Here is a 22,293-nt window from a genome sequence, read left to right as displayed (position 1 = left end):
ATTTCTGAACTTTTCTGAAATTCTAATGTGTTTTGGTCCAAATTGTATCATTGATTCCCTTGGGCAAAAAGATATTGAATATCTCAGGATGAATTTTGCTTTTAGTTTCATGAGAAAAAGTATCACTGTTTGAATATATCTTTGGAGACCAGTTCATTTAGGGTTAGCTGAATTTTGGACCTAGGATGCATTGATAAACTGAGAGAAAAACCTTCCTTTTCTTTGGGTTAGCAGACCAGCAACTGTTATGAACAATTCCCCTGGTATTCATTATTCTTAACCAAGTTAGAATTAATCTAGTGATAAACTCCAAAATGAATTTTTATTTATTCAGAAACATCTTGGCATCTATATAGGTAGTAATGATCTCATTACTGATGAGCATTTAACAGTTTTTAAAAAACTATCCATAAGGTAAGAACTGTTGCCTATCTGCTCATGTTTGAGATACACTGAGCATCATTTAGTAGTATTTTTACAGGAAATGTATTCCACATTCAAATCCATAATTTTGTTTCTGGGTTTGGTTCCCAGAATCTCTTCTCTGATTTATAGCTTCTTTCTGCTTCTATCCCAGCTCTTGGCATCGTTGTCCTCATGAACTCCTATTTCTGAATGCTACCCCCTCTGCACACACTCAACTTCTTAGATCTTTGGCTGATTATGTCATTTGCAATTGTATATTCAGCATTGGTCTTTCCTATCTCTCTCTAGTCTCTGAATTTATTTGGAGTCTACCACATTCTTTTTGTGACCTATAGATAAAAAGATATTCTTGTGAAAGTATTGGGCAATTTTTAAAAAATATTTTTTTATTTATTCATGAGAGACACACACAGAGAGAGAGAGAGAGGCAGAGACACAGACAGAGGGAGAAGCAGGCTCTGTGCAGAGAGCCCGATGCGAGACTTGGTCCTGGGACTCCAGGATCATGCCCTGGGCCAAAGGCAGGCACTAAACTGCTGAGCCACCCAGGGATCTCCAGAATTGGGCAATTTATAAATGTTGAGTTCTTGGGTAAGCGAGTGCTATTGAAGAATTTCACCTTTAATACTGTGAACTTGAAGGACACAACTCACCACTTCTGGCCCCTGTGAATATTCCCTGAGCATTAATGACAATCTAACAAAATAAATGAAATTTCCATGGGGTTTCTTGTTCACTGTATTAGTTAGCTTTTGCTGTGTACCAAATTACTTGAGAACTTAGTGACTTATGAATTACTATTTCTTATGATTGACTTATGGGTTTATTGCGCAGATCTTCTGGTGTAGACTGGGTCAGCTGAGGCTGGAAGCTTTATTTTATAATGGCTTTACTTACATATCTGGCAACTGCACAGTGTCAACTGAGATGGCTTTTTCCTCCATGTGGTTTCTCTTTCTCTAGCCAACTAGACTGTGCTTGTTTATGGTGATCTTACCTTAAGTGCCATCAGAGATGAGCTTTTCATGCCTCTCTTATGTCATATTTGCTAGTGTCTCATTTCCCAAGTCCAATCACATGGTCGGGACCTAATTCAAGCACTGGATTCCACCTCTTGATGGGCAAAGCAACAGAATCATCTGGCAAAAGGGTTGAATCCAGGGATGGGGAAAAACTTATGGCAATTTCTTCAATACATCACATTGACATTGAGCTTCCTAGAGTGAGGCCCAAGTTGCAGTCACAACCAGGCATGTCCTGGTTTAGTCACCAGAGTAGAGTTATGCAATGGGTACTATGTTCACAAAGGGAGAAGAGGTCATATCCACTTGGGCACATAGGGCTGGAAGAAGGTTAAACTTGATGAAAGGAATAGTCCTTTAGCTTAATCTTGAAAGGAGGATTTATGAGAAAAGACAAGGCATAGTTTGGTATGTTTGGGAAATGGCAACTATCTTTTAATGATTAGATTGTAGAGCCCAAATAGAGTATGATAAGAGATAAACTTGGCAAGTTCAACAAAGGCCAAATAATGGGAGAGGAGAAGTTTGTATGCCTCTCTGTCTCACTTGGTGTTACCTCTTACTTACTTCTACTCACTCCAAACCAGCCTCTGTACCTACCACACTACTAGTTCTCTGACAAAGGCCACTCATGTTGTTAAATATATTGCAAATTTTCCATTATATACTATGTTTAATTATATCTAATAGTTTCCTTTTGTTGACCATTCAATGCCCTTGACAATATCTTTGGTGTTAGTGACATCTCTCGTGTTCCTCGTCTTCCCTTCACTCTTCTGTCTGGTTTGTCTCAGACTGCACCTAGAGTTCCATCCCAGGCTCTGTTCTTTATCATACTATGGTTGAAAACGTCCACTTCCATTGTATCAGTTATTATCTAGATGCTGCTGGCTCACAAGTCTTTATTCCGAGCCTAAATTGTCTTATGTTTTCAAATACACATGCATGTACACACTTGACATGTCCCATTGGAGCGTCAGACTCAGCATGATTTAAATTTGACTAAATTATCTTTTGCTCTTCAAACTTGCTGCCTATTTCCTATGTTCAAACATGCTTCTTATTTTGGGAAATGATGACAGACTCATACAGTAATCTAAATACCCATGCAGCATACTGGCCTTCTCCCAATTCCTCTCCTACTAAATCTAGTTAGTTGTCAAGTTCTATTTTGCTTTAGTGTTGTTTGTATTTTCCCTATCTATGCCCACTGTGCTGACTTACATTTAGTCCATGTTACCCATCACTCTATGAGAAAACCTCATTTTGTTGTTAAAGCTGCTCCTCTTCTGACTCTGAAGGACGACCAGTCATCTTTTTAAAACACAAATTCCCGATCATGCCATTCTTCTGTGGGTCCTTCAGTGACTCCTCATTGTTGTTTGGTTGAAGTAAAATATACAAGGCTTGACTTCACTTACATCTTCAGCTTCCTTAATGACCTCCTCAAACCATGTTCTGTGAAGTTCCTGATGTGTGGTATTTGATGGCCTCCATATTAGATGCCTATCGGTCATCTTTGAGTTACTGGATTATACTGGTATTGTGTCTTCCTGTGATTCCTTCCTGCTCCTTCACTCTGATATTGAGATCACATCACAGATCTATTATTTATTATCGCCTATATGTGTGAGCAGTACACAGTATCACTAGTCTGTGCATCAACCCTGTATAGTTTTATGATTGGAAAAATCGACAGAGTAATTAATTTTATCAGGGATATGAATGTGGGAATACTATACCTAATGAAGAATAAAAGGGGAAAGAGAAGGGAAATAAGCAATGTGGGTAGTGGTAGAGAGTGTGGCAGCTTTGCACTTTTGGGTGGATAGCCGTAGCCTGAGTTTTCTCTTTCTCTGTCAGTTGATCTTAGGAAAACTCCCCATGAGACTATAGCTGCAGGCTGGGAGAGAGAGGGTGGTGTAGCATGAGTAGGACCATGGGCATTTGGCCACTTCTTTATGTCATTTGTTTTTGGCTTTAGGGACTGCTTGGGGCTGATCATGTATATACCACCTCCATTTGATGATGGAATGTTTGCTCTGCGTATCAAACTTTAGGGCTTTGTGGGTCAGACCACACACAGCTCATGATGGACAGCTCAGATCATATGGTAACTTGGCGGCCCAGGGGTAAGCAACAGTCTCTGTTAAGGCCCAGCAACAGGCCAAGAACTGTCTCTCAAAAGGGAGAATAGTTGTTGTTTTTTTTTTCAATTTTATCCATATATGTATTTTTATATGCTAAAGTTTTTACTCGGGTTCTTTTTATATTTTCTGTTTGTTAGCTGAGATTTTATTTTTTTGTTTCCAGTTTGTAGTTGCTTATTGAAACATTTTTATGACTCTTAAAATCTCTATCACGGAATTCTAACCTCACTGTTGTATTGTTGTAGGTATCTGTATTAGTCAGCTAAGGCTGCCATAACACAAAATTGTAGACTGGGTGGCTTAAACAGTAGAAATGTGTTTTCCCAGAGTTCTAGAGGCCCAAAGTCGAAGATCAAAAGGGTGACAGAGTTGCTTTTTTTTTTTTTTAGAATTCCCTCTCCTTGGCATGTAGATGGCCATCATCTCTCTGTCTCCTTGGCATGTAGATGGCCATCATCTCTCTGTCCATAGATATATATAATATATAATATAATAATCACCTTTTCCTATAAGGATGACAGTTGTGTTGGATTAGGGCCCACCCTAATGACTTTATTTTACCTTAATTAGTTCTTTAGAAAGGCCTTATCTTCAAATATTCTGAGGTACTGAAAGTTGGTATTTCAACTTATGAATGGGGTTGGGAGTGGGGCACACTTTAACCCATAACAGCATTTATTTATTATCTTTTTTCATTACATTTGGTATCTCTCTGGTTCTCATTATGGTGAGTGGTTTTTGGTTAAAACCTGGACCTTTTTGGGTATTATGTTGAGACTCTGAGTCTTATTTAAATCTGTTTTAGCTGACTTCTTCTTTGTTTGGGAAGGGGCTGTCTTTCTACTGTCAGGTAGGGGTAGAAGCCCAGGTTCCCCAGTTTGCCTCCATGGATATCCATGTGCTAGTGGGACTCCTTGTTATTTTTAGGCAGAGTTGGGAACTCTGGTTTTCCACTAGGCGTCCACTGTTCCTTGCTGGGAGGATTATAAATGCTTCATTATTGCTTCCCACAAGGCCTACACTGACACCAGGTAGAGGGGGTGGCTTCATTCGTGCCTCAGGATGGTAAAACTACGACTGTCCACTAAGCCTCCCCTGATGCCACCCCAACCAGGAGCAAAAGGGACAGCTCTTTATTGCTACCTTGGATTAGAGGTCTAGGCTTCTTAGGTGGTCTATACTGTCACCTTGGGGTGGTTTCATTATTTTTATTGTTTGGGTAGGAACGTCCTAGCTCCTGTAACAATACTGCTATGGGGGTATTGGGTACCTCATTTGGCTTCACGAGGTTGGAGATCTAGCTCCTCGCTTGGCTTTTACTGGCATGGGGCGGGGGGGATGGGGCCACCGATTTTCTGTGGTGTTTGGCTGGAGTAGAGTGGTTCTTTTCCAAAAGTTTCTGTCTTGTTAGACTTTCCCATTCCCTTGTTTATTGTGACTTTTTATTGTCTGCATTCATTGACATTTCCTGGTTTTTGGCTGTTCAGCTTAACATCTGGAATAACTGACCAAACAGAAAACCCAGAGACTGTTGTGTTATTTCTTGAGTCTTGAGATTCTTAGCAAATTTGCCTTCTCTATGCCTTTCAGTCTTTTTATGTTTGCCTTATTTATAATATCTATGTTTTTAAATTATGCTTACCAAGAAAACTATGAAAAGGATTTCTACTTTACCTTCTCAGAGATAGAAATCTTTATAAACACTTTTGAGTGTCTTTTTCAGTATATATATATTCTTTTCTTTTCCTTCTAAAATTTAACCCATGTGTCCCAGCAAGAGCCCTCTGTGGCTCAAACTATCTGTAACCCTGCCCCCTTTCATTGGGAGCTTCTGCTTCAGATCACCCAACCAAGTACTCTTCCATCCCTGTGCACCTTGTGCCCTCAGGCCTCCCTGACTTCTAGGTCTGTGTGTTCAGGAGAAGCCCGCCCCAGTCCAGCAGGCCATCCTCCTGGAACTGGGAGTTCCTCACATTGTACTTGAGGTTCCTCAGTGGGGGTGGGGTCATTTGTCTGATTCAGACCCCTGTGGCTCTCTGCTGGGAAGAGGCTCAGGACGTCTGCAGGAGTCAGGCCTACCTGCTGTCTCTCATCAGCAGGCTTCCTGGTCCTGCCCAGAATCAAGGGTAAGGAGTTCCATGACATCTGGCTTTAGTGGAACAAAGAATATGTTTTGGAGTAGGGTGAACCTTGGTATCACTATGAGTCCCCCAGAAGTAATCACTGGGATCCCAGTCTACCCTCCAAGTCCCAACTCAGGGACCCATCCCAGGGTACCTGGATGCTGAGTCCCAGTGGCTTACACAAGTGCACTTTCTCCCACCATCTTCTCTCTAAGCATCAGGCCCTCAGGTCCTGTTGGATAGGGCATGCCTTTGCCAACCAGGACATATTAGGGCAGTTTTTCTCCTCTCTGTGCCCTTGATGTGGAAGTTTGAGTGCTGGTTACCATTAGACCCCACATGTTGGAGTAGAGGCTGGTATGTTGTTTTGGGAGTTTTTTTGACCAAAAAAAAAAAAAATAGCTAATAACCATCATTTTCCAATATATGCATAAAATTTCTGTTTTATTGTAGTAAAATATATATAACATAAAATTTACCATTATAATCATTTTAAGTGTACAATTCAGTGGCATCATGTACATATGCACATACATATGCACAATGTTGTACAATCATAAGTAGTTTTCCATTTCTAGAACTTTTTCATCATCCCCTATAGAAACTCTATACCCATTAAATAATAACTTCCCATGTTTCCCTCTTTTCAGGCACTGGTAATCTAATCTATTTTATGTCTCTATAAATTGGCCTCTTCTAGGTATCTCAAATAGAGTAAGTCAATATTTAGACTTTTGCATCTGGCTTATTTCACTTTGCATGATTTTTCAAGTTTCATCCATGTTGTAGCATGTATCAGAATTTGATTCATTTTTAAAGGCTCAATAATATTCCATTGTATGGATATGCCCATCTGTTGATGGGAATTTGGGTTCTTTCCAACTTTTAGCTATTATGAATAATGTTACTGTGAGTACTGCTATAAATGTACCTACCTGAATTCCTGCTTTCAAATCTTTTGGGTATATAACAGAAGCAGGCTTGCAGATTTCTTTTTATGAAATTATTTACTGATAGAATACTTTCATTAGTTTATATATTCATTCATTTATTCAATGCATCTCTTGATTGTCACCCACTTGCCAAACTCTGTACTGATATTAATGTTCAATATCACATATTTGCATAGTGTCTTATAGAGTTTTTATAAATCCTTCATTGACTCCTTGCAATAGACTTATGATTTGATATATTAATATCCTAACTACATATGTAATGAAATGTATCTTTATAAGCTTAATTTTCTGAGAATTCCACCACTGAGTCCAGACTCACATTTCTGCCTTCTAATTTTGAGCCAATATTCTTTCAGTTGACAATCTTGAAATATTTAAGCAAAGATTAGGTTAACATTTGAGGAAAATGCTCTAAAACATGTTCTGTAACTCAAACTCCAGAAAATTTTCCATTATAATGAATCTATTATAATGATGATATGTAGGTGATTTTCTAAAGTTTCAAACATTGTTTTAAGTTTTCTTATTTTTACAGTAGGAAACAATATCTCTGGAAATGGCATTATCAGCGGTGTATTTTGTTTGATGTGTAAACATTCAATTAATCATATCAATATAAATTTTATCAATGTATTAATTTTGCATATATATCTGTTACCTAAAAAATTTTTTTGAATCTGTAAAGATGTCTCTGAGTTGATGATTGTATTTTTGGAGTTTATCTTTGGCAACATTATAATAGTTTATTTCCAAAGTGAATAAATATTGATCAGAAATTATAATTAAGCTCTTGGCTCCAGTGGTAGAACTGAAATGAATTTGTTATTGAATAGCAAGATTTAAATTTCAAATGAAAGTATTTCTGGAATACTTAATACATGTTAATAAATAGAATTTTACTTTCAGTACTTTAAATTATTTAGCAGTTTTTCAAAAAAGGACAGAGATAAATGATGATAAAATTTTTAATTGTCATTTTTCTATTGCTGTTTAAGATCTTTGGAAAATTATGGATTATTACCTCTGAAATAATTCAGAACACAGTTTTAGGATATAGAAGAAACTTTTCCCCCAGGTAGTAAGAATAGATGTGTTTTCTACGTGAACTTTGCTCATAAAGACTATTGCATATTCATATAGTTATGAAACAGTGTTGTAATCATAAAATACATACTACGTGATAGTATAAACAATATAACTATGTTTGAGTTATGAAACAAAGCTAATGCTTGACCTTCACTAAGTCTGGTTTGGATATTAGAATGACTTAGGGAGTCAAATGTGATGTTGTAGTATGAATACACACTACTGTTAGAAAACATTTGAAAAGCAGGGGAAATGATAGAAGATGGCTACTTATGGTGGTCATTTTTAAAAATAAAAAGCTTCAGGTTTGTCAGTTTTCACGTTGCTGAAGATGTTATCGTAAGGAATTTCAGAGACATGGAGGATGAAGAGATAGAAAAATAAATAGAGGTTTTTCTTTTTATCGTCCTTCTCTCTTTTTAAAAATATAATATCAGTTTAGATATTCTTGGTTGCAGTAGAACAAAATAAAAGTAAAACTGCTCAGATGGCCATAAATATTGTAGAGATAATGAGGGAGCTGACTCCAGAGCCGGAGAGCTGGCCACCGCCAGTGGTATTTTTACTCCTGGTGTCACCATGTGCCTGGGAGAGGTGGGGCTGCCAGGGAACAGGGGCCTCATGGGGTAAACAGCTCCCACTGAGCCCGGTACCTGGCGGGGGACAGAGCATCCCCCCAGGTGCACACACCTGAGAATAAGCAGAGCAGACCCTCCCCCAGAAGGCCAGCTGGAAGGACAGGGGAAGACCAAGTTCTTGACCCAGCAGCACTGGAAAGCTCCAGGGGAAGTCAAGGGATTTATAGTATATAGAACCAGAGGGTACCCCTCCTTTTTTTTCCTTCCGTTTTCCAGTACAACTCGTTTTTATATCAGACTGTAAATTTCCAAATTTTTTTCTCTTTTCCCACCTTCACTACAGTATTTTACCACTTCTTCATTTTTAAGATTCTTCCTTTTTGTCTTTCATATTTCTACAATTACAAGTCCTAGATATATTTTCCACTTCTAGATTCCCTTCAGCATACTCAACTTAATTTTGGGAGATATAAAAGGTCTGTTTTTTTGTTTTCTGTTTTTTGTTTTCTCTGCCTCGTTTTGTTCTATGATGGCGGAAGTTGATACCACCTAAAACATGACCAGCATGCACCCAGAACCAAGTGGTATACCATGCTGGTTCATCCTGTGAGATTCCTCATTCCCATTCTGCCCCCCTATTTTACCTCATTTATGTTTTGGTGGCCAGTGTTGGGGCTTTCTACAAGTATTTCTGTGTTATATAAATTTGGGACTGAGCATCTTCTAACATAAAGAGCTTAATATACTCAGAAACAAGAGGATCACCCTCTAGGAGCCCTCAGGTAGACTACATTCTTCCTCCACTGCAAGTTCGTCACCACCACCATCTCCCAGTCCCTCATTTTTGCTCTTCTTCTCCTTTATGTTCTTTTTTCCTTTTTCTTTTCTATTCTTTTTTCCCCCTCTCTTCTTCTTTGGGATTCCTAGACTTTTATTTTTTACTACTTTGTTATAAAATTTGTTTTTCACTTTAGTGGTCCTTTTGGTTTATTTCATTCGGATCTTTGTTTTCAATTTCTGGTCTCTGACCTTGGCAGAATCACCTAGGGTGAAATTTACTTAGGTCGTGGTTGATATTCTTGACTCAGTCCACTCACAGCCACTCTGCACAGAGCAAAATGACTAGAAATAAGAACTCATCACAAAAGAAAATCATAAACAGTACTCTCTGCCACAGAGTTACAGAGTTTGGATTACAGTTCCATGTCAGAAAGCCAATTCTGAAGCATAATTATAAAGCTACTAGTGGCTCTGGAAAAAAAGCATAAAGGATTCCAGAGACTTCATGACTGCAGAATTTAGATCTAATCGGCTGAAATTAAAAATCAATTAAATGAGATGCAATCCAAACTGGAGGTCCTAATGACGAGGGTTAATGGGGTAGAAGAACAAGTGAGTAACATAGAAGACAAGTTGATGGCAAGGAAGGAAGCTGAGGACAAAAGAGAAAAACAATTAAAAGACCATGAGGAACGGTTAAGGTAAATACATGATAGCCTCAGAAGGAAAAATCTACGTATAATTGGGGTTCCAGAGGGTGCCAAGAGGGCCAGAGGGCCAGAAAGCATATTTGAACAAATCATAGCTGAGAACTTCCCTAACTAGGGGAGGGAAACAGGCATTCAGATCCAGAAGATAGAGAGGTCTAAAATCAATAAAAACCATTCAACACCTCGACATTTAATAATGAAACTTGCAAATTCCAAAGATAAAGAGAAAAAGTCCTTAAAGCACCAAGAGACAAGAGATCCCTAACTTATATGGGGCGAAATATTAGATTAACAGCAGACCTCTCCACAGAAGCCTGGCAGGCCAGAAAGAGCTGGCAGGATATATCAAGGTCCTAAATGAGAAAACATGCAGCCAAGAATACTTTAGCCAGCAAGGCTCTCATTCAGAATAGAAGGAGAGATAAAAAGCCTCCAAGATAGGCAGAAACTGAAAGAATATGTGACCACCAACCAGCTCTGCAAGAAATATTAAGGGAGACTCTGTAAAAGAAAGAGGAAGTCCAAAGAAACAAGCCACAAAAACAGGGACTGAATAGGTATTATGATGACACTAAATTAATATCTTTCCATAGTAACTCTGAACATGAATGGGCTTAATGATCCCATCAAAACACACAGGGTTTCAGACTGGATAAAAAAAAACAAGACCCATCTATTTGCTGTCTACAAGAGACTCAGTTTAGACCTAAGGACATCTACAGCCTGAAAATAAAAGGCTGGAGAACCATTTACCATTCAAAGGTCCTCAAAAGAAAGCTGGGGTAGCCATCCTCATATCAGATAAATTAAACTTTATCCCAAAGACTGTAGAAAGAGATGAAGAGGGACACCATATCATACTTAAAGGATCTATCCAACAAGGGGACCTAACAATCATGAATATTTATGCACCTAATGGGGGAGCTGCCAAGTGTATCAATCAATTAATAACCAAAGTTAAGGCATACTTAGATAATAATACACTTATACTGGGAGACTTTAACACAGCGCTTTCTGCAAATAACAGATCTTGTAAGCACAACACCTCCAAAGAAACAAGAGCTTTAAGTGATACACTGGGCCAGATGGATTTCACAGATATTTACAGAACTTTACATCCAAACGCAGCTGACTACACATTCTTCTCAAGTGCACATGGAACTTTCTCCGGAATAGACCACATACTGGGTCACAAATCAGGTCTTAACCAATACCAAAATATTGGGATTGTCCCCTGCATATTTTCAGACCATAATGCTTTGAAACTAGAACTAAATCCCAAGAAGAAATTCGGAAGAAACTCAAACACGTGGAGGCTAAAGAGCATCCTGCTAAAAGATGAAAGGGTCAACCAGGAAATTAGAGAAGAATTAAAAAGATTCAAGGAAACTATGAGAATGAAGATACAACAGTTCAAAATCTTTGGGATGCAGCCAAAGCAGTCCTGAGAGGAAACTACATCACAATACAAGCATCCCTCAAAAAACTGGAAAGCACTCAAATACACAAGCTAACCTCGCACGCACCTAAAGGAACTGGAGAAAGAACAGCAAATAAAACAAGAGTTAATAAAAATTTGAGCAGAACTCAATGAAATAGAGACCAGAAGAACTGTAGAACAGATCAACAAAACCAGGACTTGGTTCTTTGAATTAATAAGATAGATAAACCATTAGCCAGCCTTATTAAAAACAAAAGGAAAAGACTCAAATTAATAAAATCATGAATGACAAAGGAAAGATCAACACCAATACCAAGGAAATACAAACGATTTTAAAAACATATTACGAGCAGCTATACGCCAATAAATTAGGCAATCTAGAAGAAATGGACGCATTTCTGGAAAACCACAAACTACCAAAACTGGAACAGGAAGAAATAGAAAACCTGAACAGGCTGATAACCGGGGAGAAAATTGAAGCAGTCATCAAAAACCTCCCAAGACACAAAAGTCCAGGGCCAGATGGCTTCCCAGCGGAATTCTATCAAATGTTTAAAGAAGCAATACCTATTCTACTAAAGCTGTTCCGAAAGACAGAAAAGGATGGAGTACTTCCAAACTTGTTCTATGAGGCCAGCATCACCTTAATTCCAAAACCAAAGACCCCACCAAAAAGGAGAATTACAGACCAATATCCCTGATGAACACAGATGCAAAAATTCTCAACAAGGTACTAGCCAATAAGATCCAACAGTACCTTAAGATTATTCACCATGACCAAGTGGGGTTTATCCCCGGGACACAAGGCTGGTTCAACACTCGTAAAGCAATCAACGTGATAGATCATATCAACAAGAGAAAAAGCAAGAACCATATGATCCTCTCAATAAATGCAGAGAAAGCATTTGACAAAATACAGCATCCATTCCTGATCAAAACTCTTCAGAGTGTAGGGAAAGAGGGAACATTCCTCAGCCTCTTAAAAGCCATCTACGAAAAGCCCACAGCAAATATCATTCTCAACGGGGAAATACTGGAGCCTTTCCCCTAAGATCAGGAACACGACAGGGATGCCCACTCTCACCACTGCTATTCAACATAGTACTGGAAGTCCTAGCCTCAGCAATCAGACAACAAAAAAGACATTAAAGGCATTCAAATTGGCAAAGAAGTAGTCAAACTTTCCCTCTTTGCAGATGACATGTTCCTGTATCTAGAAAACCCAAAAGCCTCCACCCCAAGATTGCTAGAACTCATACAGCAATTTGGCAGTGTGGCAGGATACAAAATCAATGCCCAGAAATCAGTGGCATTTCTAAACACTAACAATGAGACTGAAGAAAGATCTTATTATGAGTGTATTTTTTTTATTTTTTATTTTTTTTTATGAGTGTAGTTTAATTTCCTTTCACGTTTTGGGTCATTTTTATACATTTTAAATGTTCACTCTAATGGCTCTTGTCCATTTTATGATTGAATTTTCTTTTTCTTCTCAAATTTTAATCTTTCTGTGATCTTAATTCTCAAAATTTTCGCTCTTTTTTGACTTGGATACACAATATTTTGCTATGTAAAGTTTTATTATTTTTGAATTATTTCTGGATTTTGAGTCATAGTTAGAAAAGCTTCCCCATTTCCATTAATAAAAGCATTCATTGTTTTCTCAACACCAACGCTTTGAGAATGAATCTGCTTATATACTAAATTTACATGTACAATTAGTTCTACAGCTAGACCTTTTATTTTGTTTTCCCCATTGGACTATTCATGTGCCGTCACCGCACTGGTTTAATTATAGAATCTTTATTGAGTTTTAAAGTATATGCTATAGTTTGTCTCCTCATTACTTTTCTTTATTAGCGTGCATCTAGCTATTCTTATTTGTTTACTTTTCTACAGGAACATTATCTTTAGATTCTATGATGTTATCTCTCTAAGACCCTTTGGCTTTTTTCTTCCATCTTTACCTTTAATTCCACTTCTCCAGAAGACACCTCACAATTGTGAGGTGCTTCTCCCATTCACTTTCTCAGTCCCTTTCTGTCAATTCCCAGGAGGGAGGGCTCTGATTTTCATCAGGCCTCAGATTTTCATCATGTTGGTGCTTTCTCAGCTTTCCTATTTCACCGCCTCCTCCCAGCCCCCTTGTCTGGAAAATCCTGCCCGATTCCTTTGTTGCAAAGCAGCCTCTGGAACTGATTTTGCTGGTGTTAGTATTTCCCCTACTTAAATGTAAATTGAAGTTACTAATTTTCTTTTTCTCCCAGTCATAGCATTGGTTGTATTCTGGCTGACTTTTTTTTTTCCTCTTAGTTCGTTTTCAGGATGTGTGGAGAAATTTGAATTCAGGTGGCTACTGTTATCCCACAGGAAACTGGAAGTTCTCTTGCTAAGTAGCAGTATATCTTGAATGCATACTTTATTATTTTAGTCAACATGTACAGATCTAACTATAGAATTTCTTTTGCATCTTTTTTTCACTACTATTTGGTCACTTTTCAGTATCATTTTCTATAAAATATAAGTCTAAAATGAATCTGTATATATGGCCAGTTTTCAGTTTTGAGATTCCTCAATGAATATTTGATAATGTAGTTTAATTTTATGAAGCAGTTCATCATTATATAAATATGATAATAATTAAAAAGCTATTAAAGCTTTTATACACATCTCTACAGAAATTGGGTCAATTTTTTTTTTATGCCTGAAGATATGATACCTGAAAAATAATGTGGTTCCTTGACATTCTCATGGCCTGAGGGTACTTACCGGGAGGTGTATCTGAATCTTCTGGAATAAATTTACAAAATACTTTTTATGTGGTCTCTAGCCCTGGAAGAGAGGTTTTAAACTTTTCTGCATATTAGTATCATTTGTGGAGTTTTGAAGAATCCCAATGTTTATTCCACATGCCAGACCCATTATTAAATTAGAGTTTGCAGAAGCAGTATCCCAGTACCAGTATAAGCCCTGAGTTAGAGTTCAAAATGATATCTTAGAAATATTATTGATTCATATACCTATACACTGATTCACATACAACTGATACAGCAAAGATATTAGGGTTTGAAGTGTTGCGCGTGCTGCAGCAACACGATCAGGGTCCTGAGAATAAGGGGATGAGGAAAATAAAAGTAAAGAGATGGGGACAGGAGGGACACAGTGGTTGATGTCCAAGCAGTGCCAGCTTTATTCAAGGTTTTTACAACATTTTATAGCATGAGCAAAACAAAACCAAGAAGGTGTTTATTTTTAGCAGGTTTGTGAAACCCTCCAAAGTTCCCCTTTCTCAGCATGCAAGACAGACTCACAGATGCCAGGAGACCTTGGTAAATAGATAAGCTTGTTGCTCCAGATGTGCATACTTCAAAGGAATATTAGATATGGTAAACAGACCAGCAAGGACAGCACAGACCCTTATTTACATTTATGCCCAGGTCAGAATAAGTTGTATCTATTGTGTTATGTGGGCGATCACGTACAAGCGAGCCCTGAGAACCATTACTCAAGCCCTTTCTCAAGCGTCTACAACTATTCACCCTTCAGGCTCCTGAGCCTTTTGAGTGAATGAGGGACGCAAGTCCGGGCCTGGTTTCGTTCAGTTACTCCAGCTAGTCCGTGGTCGCCCACATTGAAGCCAACTGCCAAGAAAAAAATCTTGAGACATGGTGCAAAAAGGTGGTTTTATTAAAGCACAGGCTAGGACCCTTGGGTAGAAAGAGCTATACTGGGTCATGGGGAGTGGTCCATCATATGCTTTCAAGTTGAGAGGGGGGTTAGGGATGGCATAACCCTCCATGTACTTTAGAAACAAAGTTTCCAGGATCCTGAGGGGGCTAGCTATTGTTAGGAAAAGGTTATTAGTATTTAGTAAAAACTCAGTAATGAGACTCTTCAGATGTATATCAGAGGGTCATATGCTTGGAGGATGATTGCCAACATGTATCTTGGGAGGGTAGAGGTAAAGGAAGTTTCCAAAGGAATTTTTATATGTTAAAGTAGACTTAAAGGATTGTGGGGGTCAGGCTAAGATTGCCTTTTGCCCTTAGCAAGGTATTAACGTTGAGGCAGCTGAGTTCCTAGAGGAATGTCACTGCCTCTTTCAAGGACTTGTCAATGGGCTGTAGGTAGTAAGGAAATTTAATAATTTTTCTTCTGCCTTTGTTTCCCACATCACAGCCACAGTTGAGAACCAGTAGTGGTTTCTGAGACCACAGATCAATACTCCTCATAAGCTAGTTGAAGAAACATGGTTCCAGAAAATTCTTTTTTTTTTTTTTTTTGCCATCCTAACATGTAGCTATATTTTTCAAATTTTAGGTCAAAAAAAGATCTTCCATAGTATCAAATAATGCTAAAGAAGTATCTCCAGTTAGACATAAATCTCTATCAGTCACTACTGGTCTGAAAAACTTACAGAAGTTCTAATCTGTGGGAAGAGAAAGTAATTTGGAACTTCCAAAGCTTTACTAAGCACATTTTGGAAAAGCAATCTCTTTTTCATTTTCAACTAGAATTGTGATTTCTATGGCTTTTAAGTCATCTGCAGAGAGACTGCCTCAGAATCAGCTGGGAAACTTGTTAAACATGCAATTTCCTAGACCTTTCCCCAAGAGAATTGGATTGAGTAGGTTTGGGAGCAAGCTCAGGAGTCAGTGTTTTTAACAAACAACCAGGTGATTCTGATACATTCAAAATCAGTGTGAGCTCTAGCTTATGCAAAGGTACATTCCAGAGGAACTTGGTAGAAAGTTTCAGGAATTCTGATAGCCTCAGGTCCCCAGAGGCACAAGTAGAAAAGACTCAGGTTTCACTTTCATGACATTCACAAAATATTCACACAGAGACTTAAAAATGAAATGACTTTGCCATCTCATAGTTGAAGAAAAAAGGACATAGTGCTCATATTTACCTAAATTGTCTTCATCAAATCTTTTGGCCAGATTAGTTGCATCATCATATTTGTAAATCCATTAACAGTATCCTTTCCTGTAGGTTTGCAGCAGCAGCCATGGGAGAACCAAAATATATCTTGTAGATCTGTTAATATGTGTTTATCCCCCTTCAGATGAGTCCAATGATATTTGCTGGTTTTGCAAATGTAACTCCTAGCTCAAATATTCTGTATGACAGAATGGATTTGAAAAAAATTGTGGTCACACTTTTTTTTTGGGGGGGGGTAGCCTGGGTGGCTCAGCGATTTAGCGCCACCTTGAGCCCAGGGCATGATTTTGGGGACCTGGGATGGAGTCCCAAGTCCCAAGTCCCAAGAGGCCTGCTTCTGCCCCTGCCTGTGTCTCTGCCTCTCTCTCTCTGTCTCTCATAAATAAATAAATAAATAAAATCTTAAAACACACACACACACACACACACACACACACACACACACTTTCTTAGAGAAGTTGCTACCCAGTACATGTGACCTCATTAATCAGAATTTTTATTTTAGAGGCTAAGGCAGTGGTTCTTAATATTTTAAATCAAGGATTTCTTTGAGAATCAGATGAGAGCCTTGGAATTGTCTTACTCAGATACTTGAACAGATATAAATGAAATCAAAGTCTCCATAGATTTTAAGAGAATCCATTAACATCCTAAGCTCTTTAAAGCCACACTGCAGTTTAAAAATCCTAATATAAGAAATGTAGTATCTATACAAATTTATAATTTAATAGAATTTTATGTGTTTTTCAGATATCTGTACAAGAATGAAATTCGTGCCCTAGATAAGCAAACATTTAAAGGACTCATATCCTTGGAACAGCTGTAAGTAATAAAAACTTCTTTATTGAATCACTGATGATTATAGTTCAAATAGAAGCTTTTTAAATGCCATTATATGATAGTTGGGCAATTATTTTAAGTTTTGTCATACAGCTTGAAGGATTGAATATTCTGTGATCAATTGGATAAAAATCAGATGTATGATCGAGTTGGCATGAGGGCAGGAAGACAGAGAGAGCTCAGATGGAATCCCAATTCCTGCATTTATTAGTTGTATGCTATTGGGCAAGTTGCCTTGCCTGAGCCTGTTTCCAAATCTCTGAAATGAAGATATTTCTACTGTGAAGATTAAGATATTCCATGCAAAGAGTCTATTTTATCAATTGACACAAAATAGGAATTTCATAGAAGGTAATTGAGAGCTGTGACTATTATTAATTTATCAAGTTCATAGACATTTAACCGATATGGGAACTACCAGAGCTTGAGACCTAGCCTCTTATTTGACAAATTAATAACCAAATCCAATGTTAATTAAATGACTTGCCTAAGGTTAAAAGTCTGTGGAATTATTATTATAACCTAAATCTCCTGACTGCTATCCTATTACACTTTTCAGCACTTGACACTTTACTGCTGGTTTCAAGAAAAGTTTGAAATCTCATAGACTTTAGGTTCACTTTTCAGAATTTCAGGATGAAATATGAATTCTTCAGCAGGAAAAGTTATGTTATGTGGTTACACTGCTACTGAATGACAATTTGATGTTTTATTCAGATATTTCACTGAATTATTAGTGTCTGTGATGCAAATACTAATTAGATATTTGAAGAAATTTTACTTCATTCATGACAAGCTATGGGATATTTATCAGCTTAGCAATATAGAATGCTCTTTGATCTTTAATTAATAGAACTTTTAAATACCAGTCTTTTGACTCCCAGCTTTATTTCCATCTTCAATGTGGCTTCTTTTGTTGTTTTTTTTTTTTTTTTTCCTAAATTTTTATTTATTTATGATAGTCACAGAGAGAGAAAGAGAGGCAGAGACACAGGCAGAGAGAAGCAGGCTCCATGCACCGGGAGCCCGACGTGGGAATCGATCCAGGGTCTCCCGGATCCGGCCCTGGGCCAAAGGCAGGCGCCAAACCGCTGCGCCACCCAGGGATCCCTTCAATGTGGCTTCTTATTTTGAAAAGGATATTTACAATCATTTCTGTAATAACCATGATCGTATAACAATCTTAAAAAAAAATCTAGATTTTTTTTTCCTAGAAGGCCAAAGTGTTAGATTATAGTATTAAAATATGATCAAATACATTTTTAAAAATTATTGTTTTTGTTTACTTCTCCCCTTATTAATTTTCTTTTCCATAACTAATGAGCCACCCTATTACAAAGTGTGTTTCTTCATTTTAAGGTAATTTTTACTGTATTATAGAACCATCACAAAAACAATTAACTGTAACTTTTTTAATGACAACAAACAAAGCCTTATCACTGTGATCTATTTTTCATGAAATATATTTACAGATGGTTTAAAAAAATTAACATCTGAAAAGTTCTAATTCTTGTTTAAAGTGTACATAATTCTCATCAGTAAATGCTTTATATTCTGATACTAATTGTTGGTCTTACTAATATTGAGTAATACTATTATTTAAAGCCATGGAAATAGGCATTTCGGCTTGCTAATTTTAAAGCATGATTCCATGCTCTTGTGAATCACTATTCAAAGAGGGCTTTTGGAATCCAAAAATGTAATCTCTAACCTTTGTTTTTTTATTTGGAGTTCAATTTGCCTACATATAGCATAACACCCAGTGCTCATCCAGTCAAGTGGCCCCCTCAGTGCCCATCACCCAGTCACCCAACCCCCTGCCCACCTCCCTTTCACTACCCCTTGTTCGTTTCCCAGAGTTGGGAGTCTCTCATGTTCTGTCATCCTCACTGATATTATCACTCATTTTCTCTCCTTTCCCCTTTATTCCCTATCACTATTTTTTATATTCCCCAAATGAATGAGACCATGTAATGTTTGTCCTTCTCCAATTGACTTATTTCACTCAGTATAATACCCTCCTGTTCCATCCATGTTGAAGCAAATGGTGGGTATTTGTCGTTTCTAATGGCTGAGGAATATTCCATTGTATACATAGACCACATCTTCTTTATCCATTCATCTTTCGATGGACACCGAGGCTCCTTCCACAGTTTGGCTATTGTGGACATTGCTGCTAGAAACATCGGGGTGCAGGTGTCCTGGCGTTTCATTGCATCTGTATCTTTGGGGTAAATCCCCAGCAGTGCAATTGCTGGGTTGTAGGGCAGGTCTATTTTTAACTCTTTGAGGAACCTCCACACAGTTTTCCAGAGTGGCTGCACCAGTTCACATTCCCACCAACAGTGCAAGAGGGTTCCCTTTTCTCTGCATCCTCTCCAACATTTGTGGTTTCCTGCCTTGTTAATTTTCCCCATTCTCACTGGTGTGACGTGGTATCTCATTGTGGTTTGGATTTGTATTTCCCTGATGGCCAGTGATGCAGAGCATTTTCTCATGTGCATGTGGCCATGTCTATGTCTTCCTCTGTGAGATTTCTCTTCATGTCTTTGCCCATTTCATGATTGGATTGTTTGATTCTTTGGTGTTGAGTTTAATAAGTTCTTTATATATCTTGGATACTAGACCTTTATCTGATATGTCATTTGCAAATATCTTCTCCCATTCTGTAGGTAGTCTTTTAGTTTTGTTGACTGTTTCTTTTGCTGTGCAGAAGCTTTTTATCTTAAGTCCCAATAATTCATTTGTGCTTTTCTTTCCCTTGCCTTTGTGGATGTATCTTGCAAGAAGTTACTGTGGCCAAGTTCAAAAAGGGTGTTGCCTGGGTTCTCTTCTAGATTTTGATGGATTCTTGTCTCACATTTAGATATTTTATCCATTTTGAGTTTATCTTTGTGTATGGTGTAAGAGAATGGTCTGGTTTCATTCTTCTGCATGTGGATGTCCAGTTTTCCCAGCACCATTTATTGAAGAGACTGTCTTTTTTCCAGTGGATAGTCTTTCCTGCTTTCTTGAATATTAGTTGACCATAGAGTTGAGGGGCATTTCTGGATTCTCTATTCTATTCCATTGATCTATGTGTCTGTTTTTGTGCCAGTACCACACTATGTGTCTTGATGAACACAGCTTTGTAGTACAACCTGAAATCTGGCATTGTGATGCCCCCAGATATGGTTTTCTTTTCTAATATCCCCCTGGCTATTCGAGGTCTTTTATGATTCCACACAAATCTTTAGATTATTTGTTCCAACTTTCTGAAGAAAGTCTATGGTATTTTGATAGGGATTGCATTAAACGTGTAAATTGCCCTGGGTAGCATTGACATTTTCACAATATTAATTCTTCCAATCCATGAGCATGGAATATTTTTCCATCTCTTTATGTCTTCCTCAATTTCTTTCAGAAGTTTTCTGTAGTTTTTAGGGTATAGATCCTTTACCACTTTGGTTAGGTTTATTCATACGTATCTTACTCTTTTGGGTGCAATTGTAAATGGGATTGACTCCTTAATTTCTCTTTCTTCAGTCTCATTGTTAGTGTATAGAAATGCCACTGATTACTGGGCATTGATTTTGTATCCTGCCACACTGCCAAATTGCTGTATGAGTTCTAGCAATCTTGGAGTGGAGTCTTTTGGGTTTTCTACGTAGAGTATCATGTCATCGGTGAAGAGGGAGAGTTTGACTTCTTTGCCAATTTGAATGCCTTTAATGTCTTTTTTGTTGTCTGATTGCTGAGGCTAGGACTTCCAGTACTATGTTGAATAGCAGTGGTGAGAGTGGGCATCCCTGTCGTGTTCCTGATCTTAGGGGAAAGGCTCCCAGTATTTCCCCGTTGAGAATGATATTTGCTGTGGGCTTTTCGTAGATGGCTTTTAAGAGGCTGAGGAATGTTTCCTCTTTCCCTACACTCTGAAAAGTTTTGATCAGGAATGGATGCTGTATTTTGTCAAATGCTTTCTCTGCATTTATTGAGAGGATCATATGGTTCTTGCTTTTTCTCTTGTTGATATGATCTATCACGTTGATTGCTTTACGAGTGTTGAACCAGCCTTGCATCCCGGGGATAAACCCCACTTGGTCATGGTGAATAATCTTAAGGTACTGTTGGATCTTATTGGCTAGTACCTTGTTGAGAATTTTTGCATCTGTGTTCATCAGGGATATTGGTCTGTAATTCTCCTTTTTGGTGGGGTTTTTGTCTGGTTTTGGAATTAAGGTGATGCTGGCCTCATAGAACAAGTTTGGAAGTAGTCCGTCCCTTTCTATCTTTCGGAACAGCTTTAGTAGAATAGGTATTGCTTCTTTAAACGTTTGATAGAATTCCGCTGGGAAGCCATCTGGCCCTGGACTTTTGTGTCTTGGGAGGTTTTTGATGACTGCTTCAATTTCCTCCCTGGTTATTGGCCTGTTCAGGTTTTCTATTTCTTCCTGTTCCAGTTTTGGTAGTTTGTGGTTTTCCAGAAATGCGTCCATTTCTTCTAGATTGCCTAATTTATTGGCGTATAGCTGCTCGTAATATGTTTTTAAAATCGTTTGTATTTCCTTGGTATTGGTGTTGATCTTTCCTTTGTCATTCATGATTTTATTAATTTGAGTCTTTTCCTTTTGTTTTTAATAAGGCTGGCTAATGGTTTATCTATCTTATTAATTCTTTCAAAGAACCAAGTCCTGGTTTTGTTGATCTGTTCTACAGTTCTTCTGGTCTCTATTTCATTGAGTTCTGCTCAAATCTTTATTAACTCTTGTTTTATTTGCTGTTCTTTCTCCAGTTCCTTTAGGTGTGCAGTTAGCTTGTGTATTTGAGTGCTTTCCAGTTTTTTGAGGGTTGCTTGTATTGTGATGTAGTTTCCTCTCGGGACTGCTTTGGCTGTATCCCAAAGATTTTGAACTGTTGTATTTTCATTCTCATTCGTTTCCTTGAATCTTTTTAATTCTTCTCTAATTTCCTGGTTGACCCTTTCATCTTTTAGCAGGATGCTCTTTAGCCTCCACGTGTTTGAGTTTCTTCCGAATTTCTTCTTGGGATTTAGTTCTAGTTTCAAAGCATTATGGTCTGAAAATAAGCAGGGGACAATCCCAGTATTTTGGTATTGGTTAAGACCTGATTTGTGACCCAGTATGTGGTCTATTCCGGAGAAAGTTCCATGTGCACTTGAGAAGAATGTGTAGTCAGCTGCGTTTGGATGTAAAGTTCTGTAAATATCTGTGAAATCCATCTGGCCCAGTGTATCACTT

The 22,293-nt window shown here is 37.9% G+C and overlaps 1 protein-coding gene across 8 annotated transcripts in view; it reads left to right on the top strand.

Annotated features, from left to right (window-relative positions):
* Positions 1 to 22,293, top strand: part of PXDNL (peroxidasin like) — a 432,031-nt gene that overhangs the window by 216,468 nt on the left and 193,270 nt on the right. For all 8 annotated transcript variants that reach the window (XR_005380944.1, XR_005380945.1, XM_038579277.1 and 5 more), the window contains one exon: positions 16,967 to 17,038. Coding sequence is in view for 5 of the 8 variants with exons in the window: in XM_038579277.1 (XP_038435205.1) it covers positions 16,967 to 17,038 (72 nt within the window). In the remaining 3 variants the exon portion in view is untranslated. The remainder of the gene's footprint in view (positions 1 to 16,966; positions 17,039 to 22,293) is intronic.

The sequence above is a fragment of the Canis lupus genome, chromosome 29 (assembly GCF_011100685.1).
Source record: "Canis lupus familiaris isolate Mischka breed German Shepherd chromosome 29, alternate assembly UU_Cfam_GSD_1.0, whole genome shotgun sequence".
NCBI lineage: Eukaryota > Metazoa > Chordata > Mammalia > Carnivora > Canidae > Canis > Canis lupus.
This window is presented reverse-complemented; position numbering and strand designations above follow the sequence as displayed.